General features: G+C 32.5%; 1 protein-coding gene across 1 annotated transcript in view; it reads left to right on the top strand.

Annotated features, from left to right (window-relative positions):
* The first annotated feature begins 1,564 nt into the window (after nt 1-1,564).
* Nucleotides 1,565-6,803, top strand: part of DNAH8 (dynein axonemal heavy chain 8) — a 110,271-nt gene continuing 105,032 nt past the window's right edge. The window contains exons 1-5 of the mRNA XM_054279522.1: nt 1,565-1,687; nt 3,008-3,197; nt 3,557-3,720; nt 4,674-4,850; nt 5,207-5,320. Of these exons, the coding sequence (XP_054135497.1) occupies nt 1,580-1,687; nt 3,008-3,197; nt 3,557-3,720; nt 4,674-4,850; nt 5,207-5,320 (753 nt within the window). The 5' untranslated portion in view covers nt 1,565-1,579. The remainder of the gene's footprint in view (nt 1,688-3,007; nt 3,198-3,556; nt 3,721-4,673; nt 4,851-5,206; nt 5,321-6,803) is intronic.

Below are 6,803 nucleotides of genomic sequence, written 5' to 3'. Positions count from 1 at the left end.
CTTGTAGTAGTGAACTTTTCCCTGCTTTTTGTCACTGTGCTTTCAGCACTTTAACAATTATCTCTTTCACTGTTTTGGGGTGGGTCTTTTTAATTTATTTTTCTCTGTTTTAACCTTGTTAACACTAATGCTGTTAACAAAAGTGAAATGCACTTCTAAAGCTGGCTTGCTTTTTCTTCTTTTATTTTCATGCAATGTTGTCTTCTCACAAGAGTGGCTTCAAGTTCTGTCAACCTGGGTGTCACTCATTTTCCCATCATTGCTCTGATTCAGCTTTAATATTTGTTTATTTGGGGAGGAAAAAAACATGCTCATAAGAAATATACCACAACTAGAAGTGTATCCTTTGTCCCTGAACAGGTGATGCATCTCCACACATGCTTGCTAAACTTCTGACCTTTTTTTTTGATGAGGAGGAAGCCACTACCATGGCTGAGTCCTTCAGTTGGACACTTCCTATATTCTCACAATATTTGGGGATAAACATTTGAGTATAAACAGTGCCAACAAAACTTTAAACAGTAGCATGGTCACATTATTTTTGCACATCTTTAAGGCACATCAAAATATTTTGAGTAACACGTATTCACTCTTTGTTTTAACAGTTCGATGCCTTTGACTCCTTTTTTGCCAAGGGAGGAAAAAAATCATTGAAAATTTTTTATCAAGAAGGAGATCCACGAGGAATAGGTAAATGTTTAGCAATAGTAATAGTATGTAATAGATGTAACAGTGCATTTTATTGTTCATTTCGTTTGAGGTTTCTCAGAATAAAATCTGCTTTTGCTTGTTAAGAATTTTGCAAGCTTTTGTTCTGAGGACTGAAAATTAATATTTTAAATGCTTGCTTTAAGTCAAATTGTTTAGGAAAAAAAAAATCTCAATTTTGGCCATTCCTGGAAGAAAGACTATAAAGTGTTATCCTGAAGTACTGAATTGGTTGTGACTTTTTCATACATGAGTTTTGCCTGCAGCTCATTAGAAAGCACTTTCATAAAACCTGTCTCTGAAATTTCATTTATTATAAATATTTGAAATTTTTCACGTTACACATGTGTGGTAGAGAATTAGAATGTAATGTCCGAAATCCCTAATGATTCACTAATTACTGCAAATAATGTTCTGTTACTTATTTATATTGAGCTATCAAATTGCATAGGAATATATCCACAAAGGACCTGAGGCCATCTTGAAATCACTCTTTTCTCACTTGGACCTGACATCTTTTTTGGTAGGATAAATAGAAATACAGTACCTTAGTCACCAACAAATTGTTTCAGAACTATGGGCCTGAGCAAATTCCCTTTTCAGTGCAATACACTGCACCCAAATAGGTTTGTAAGATACACGTTATACGTTTGGTGTAGTTTTCTAATAGTGTCATTAATTACCGTTAGAAATTATACTGGCTTTTGTTCCCTGACAAAAGAAGAAAATAAATTATTTATATGCTCAATTTTATTTCCTTACATTGATTTTAAGCATTTTATAATACCCTCATTTTTACAAAGAGTCATACCTATGAAATTCCTTTTCAGAGTGTGGTCGGGTAATTCCAGATGTTGAAAAAGGACGTAAAATGTTTCAATTTTATTTGGAGAGGACACCAGACAAAATCCTAGGACTATGCTTATATTTCGTTCGCTATAAGAATGACACATCCATAAGTGATAAAACTATACACGAGGTACTCTCTCATTTTTTAAAAAAACTAAAAGCTTTAAAAGCAGTTATTTTTTGTTTCATTATTTTTTTCACAGTTGTCACATAACTAAAGTCACTGGTAACTTTTTTGCTCTCCATTTTGGGTAAACAAAAAATTGCTGAATTACTTCATCAAATACTTGTGAATTTAGTGTCTTACAGGATTCTTGTTAAAGAAATATGTATTAATTTCTCATTCTCCTTGGTAACAGTCAAAGCTGCTAAGTATATTTTAATTGTGATCAAAATTCCTAAGCTACAAAGAAACACTGAGAAGACTTTATTGCAAGTACCAGGAGACAAAAAGTTTACCCGTAACTTTTTATGTGTTTTGATAAATAAAATACAAAACAAACATTTGTGCTGTATAAATTATGTGGCATGAGATATTCTGCTTTACAAGACAAATTCTTATATAAGTGTGGGCTTCATTATTGTTCATAGCTACATGTCTTAGTATTTGGGCAGCGCTTAAGGGACTGCAAATTGATAACAAATAGTTTCACATATGTATCTTTTAATTAGTATTATTTCAAATTGTTCAGACAGAAAATCCATTATTAGTTTATATTCTTTATATTTCATATTAAAATATTCCATTCCTTTTGAGACCCAAGAAGGTGAAGGAGAAAAAACACTATAATAAGTAAGATACAAGTTCTGTCTTTATCAAGGGCCTCAGTATTGGTCATAAATATCACTTTTCCATCAAATATCTTCCCAAATAATTCCAAATGCTGAAGGGATAAGGAAAGGAAATTTATGTTCTAGTAAGTTTGTTACATGATGTATGTTAATACTTGCTTATTTTAAATACATTTTAAATACTGGAATATTAGAAATAGTCGCACCTTGTAAAGCTTTGTTTTGGACAGTAGGTAAAAATTTAACTTGATTCAAGATAATATATATTTAGTCAGACAATTGCTTCTTATATAATTTCAGATAAGGACATTCAGAGAATTTTTTGCTACTTGCAATTTTCATTAATTAGTAGCTAATTGTGGGTGAGGGCATTTTTCTACCATTTCAAAATTTCCAAACTCTATGTGATAGATAAAGAACTGATGTAACAAAAGCATAACTAGACAGCTTTTTAAAACTGTATTAAATAATTATTCACTTCCTTTTTTTATTGAAAGTACTATCTTACAGGCACGATGTAGGTGTGTAATATAATGATTTTCTCTCCTTAAAGTTTTGTTTCGCATATTGGAGTGCTTTTATAAAAATACATAGAACTTATAATACTGTTTCTAGTGTAAGTTACTGCTTTGATAACAATAATATTTTTACGCTGCAGGAAGTTTCCTTTGGTGTTTTGGATGCCACTGATGGACTCCTACCTGGTATTAAAGATTTACTAGAAAAGGTTTTTCTCCCTGCTATCCTTGAAACAAGTAATTGGGGTGATTTAGGTGAGTCCAAAGAGGATACAAAGGACAAGCAGAAGTTTGTGGAAACAATTAAGAAATACATTTCATTTATAGGAGGTAAGCATTGCATTTAGGAAACAAACTAGAGGAATTTTGCTTAAGGATTTCTATTTAAAGACAGTAGTGTATAGATAAGGAACTTATTACATTCTGCAAGGAAAAATAAAATTATCCATTACTTGCATAATATATACATGGGTGGATTATTTTCTTAAGCAAACAGTGACACATTGCTTTTAAGGAATACCACTGCATTTAAAATCAGATATTTCTGCTTTATGTGAGTGCAGTAAATTGCTATTATATCAAAATGAGACTGGCTGCAGATGTACATTTCCAAATTTAAATTACTTTGACTGGTGGAAATTTATTTTAAAGTCTAAATTGGTTTGATATTGTAATTGCCTTTTTCTCAGGTGCTGCAGAATGCATTGAAGGAACAGTTGAGTTGAAAAAAGTAGATCACATTAATTTTTCTGAACTCCAAACCTTTGATAAAATAACTGCAGCTGCTGACAGTCATGACACAGTTACCCAGCTAGAGGAAGTGCTTATGATATGGTATAAACAAATTGAACATGTAAGTTGCTGTTTTAACACATCAATTCAGCATGAATATGGATGAGTATTTATAAATTATATGTGAGACTTGCCTGAAGTTTGCCAAAGGCTTCAGCTGCATCTCCACCCAAATTAAGAGAAGCGCTCTGCTTCTATGCACAAGGGAAGTTAAGTAGATAGTCCTCATGTGAATTTACAGTCTAGTGAGAATAAGTTTCTGAGCACTTAATTCATAAATAGTAAGAAGAGAACAGAGAGTTGCAGGACTAATAACACTGATGAGGACCACATATGTATATAGAGCATATCTAACTGTACATTACCTGTTAAGTTTCTTCTGTCACTTGTGGTGGGAAGTACTTCCCTTAGAAAGATTTTTGAGCAGGCTCAGCAGGGCGTATTTTATCCAGTGTAAGTTTTGCATGGTAAGGTCTCAGTTATCAAAGTCTGAGACTTCCATGAAAAAGAGAGAATCCTTTGTCAAAATATGAATCTGTGTAGGCAGGGACATACTCTACTTATAAGGCATACTATAGTTAGTGTGTTTAGCTCATAAGAATAAAAATGTTAAAGACACAAAAAAAGAGCTGACTGCACACTTATCAACACACAAATGGATACATTTATGACTGATATCTAATACTTTTATTAAACTAGTTCTTGAAGTTCTGGACAAGTGAAATTACATTTGGTGCATTTCAATCCACAGATTCTGGTTAAAGGCTTATCTATATACACTGATATTCACCCAGGGTATGACAGCAATTTGTATTAATTGCCTTATTGCAGTTTAAAAATATGATTAAGTGCAATTCAGACTTAGAAAGCTTTTCCAAATGGGAACCATTTTCATGTGTCAGTAACTGCAAGCTTGTTCCTTTCTAAGTTTCCTCAAGAGTATTTTTTCTCTATAATGACTTGTCTATTTCCTGTAGTAGGCGTTTGATTTTTTTTTTTTCAATTGGGTTGTAGGTTCTGACTGAGAGCAAACAGCTAAGGAGAGAAGCTAAGGATTCAGGTCCACTGATGGAACTGGAGAACTGGAAATACATGTCTGCTAAATTGAACTTTATTATTGAACAGATCAAAGGACAAAACTGTAAAGCTGTTATCAATGTTCTGAAAGTTGCACACTCTAAAATACTAAAGGTAATAATTTTTTTCTTTTTTATGCTAGTTTTTTACTGTAAAGGTTATTGTTTGTTTGTTTGTTTTTATTTCATCTAAGAGAGGTTTGCCAAGGAGAATTAGAAGAAGAAAATTTAGATGTATTGCTAGTGTGCTGAATGTATCAAGACAAAGAACAAGACATTTCAGGAATGCAGCCAAAACTGAAAATAAAATACATCATATGTGTACTAAATTCAATAAGTTAACTTTTATTGTCTGCTTTGGCAACGCCTCTTAAAAATTCATTTACCAAAGTTTACTTCTGGCAAATGAGTGCAAGTTAAAGAAGTAGTTCACTATGTATGAAGTTTTTCACAGTACTCTTTTCCCACTAGTCATGGCAAGAATTAGATGGCAAAATCACAGATGCAGCAAATGAATCAAAGGATAATGTGAGATACCTAAGCACACTTGAAAAAGTTTGTCAGCCCCTTTATACCACTGATGTTGTAAGTATGCCTTTTGCCATTCTTTATGCATAGTTTAGGTGTTTACATAGAAATCCCAGAGCAGAATAGTTTCCCTTTCTTATGTTTACTTAAAAGCATTTTTTTCTAATTTACTACTAGTAATTTAGTAATTTTTACTATTTTTTTCTAAAAGCGTGTCAAGCTAAATGTTGAAGCATTATTATATATTTCATCAAATATAGTGTTTTGAAATATGTATTTAGTAAATATGAGATATGTATTTAGTAAATAAGCATAAATACATACAATTTTCTAATAAGTCAGTCCTGCTTCTGGTATTATTTTTTAAAGCAATTAAACCAGCTACATATTTTATAATATGAAAATCTCCAAATACGTCTTCCCCTGAAAATGCCATATGTCTATGATCACATAACTGTAACCAAAGTACTAAAATTTCAGTTATATAGAAAATAATGTAACCTTATAAGGCCCTAAATAGGCTAAACATTTTTTTAATATGGAATACAATATTATCTGCTTCTATTTGCAGAAGTACCTGCCAGTCAGAATTTAGACAATTGGTTGTCTGGGTACACCATTCAGTGGTAGTTCAAGATATTAGTTACTTGGTATAATAACTATAAATTATTATAACAGGTGTATTGCAGAACAGAATGTAAGGAGTAAATACCTTGGAAAAATAGTGCTCATTCTCCTTTGGTTTTGAGTCCTTCATGTTTTGGTCCTAGATGCCTCCAGCTCTCTGTCAGGAAGTGCTGCATTTCTTTTGAATCTCTGGCAGCTTAGGATCCTACTACAAAGTTGTAACAGAGGGCAAGCAAAAGGGCTTTGATATGGCAGAGAGCTCATATTACATGGAATAGTGTAAGAGGCAGGTATGATAAGCAGTGTCACCAAGCTGTTTATCTTCAGCTCTTCAAGGTATCACTAGAGAGTGCCAGGTACCAGGCCATAATGATGAACTACTTCATAGGTGTTATGAAGATAAAATTATTTGTACTGTAAACAAAGACAGACATTAGTGGGTGCAAACCTGTTGAGAAGTTCATAATTTTACCAATACAGGATAGTTAATTAGAGTTCTTTGTTTAATCTGGAACAGTTGGGATACATGCAATTTTCTGTTTAATAATGTTCCTGAGATCAAGTTAATTTAGGTAGGATTTGCTATGATGTTCAGCTTAAAAGCAGTGATTTCCAAGCTTAATATATCCTGTTTTAAACAGATCTTCATTCTGTACAGAGTATCTGGTATGCACAACTCTTTTATATATTAGCGAATAAGGGATGGAATAAGTAATACATGTTGATTTATGATGATATTTGGTGTGTGCATAAAATATGGCATTTAGTGTATGCAGTATCACACAGTGAACATTTGTGCTGAGGTAGGTTAATATATGAAAATTCAGACTGAGCATTTAACTTAAAGCTTTGAATCAGAGAAATTTCTACACAGTCCAGTATTCAGGGTTTTGTTTTCGGTCAAGGATTGAAA

Source organism: Melozone crissalis, unplaced genomic scaffold, assembly GCF_028551555.1.
Source record: "Melozone crissalis strain CALT ecotype California unplaced genomic scaffold, PUWL_Pcris_2 ptg000027l_1, whole genome shotgun sequence".
NCBI lineage: Eukaryota > Metazoa > Chordata > Aves > Passeriformes > Passerellidae > Melozone > Melozone crissalis.
The sequence above is the reverse complement of the archived record's forward strand: the minus strand, read 5'-3'. Positions and strand labels throughout refer to the sequence as shown.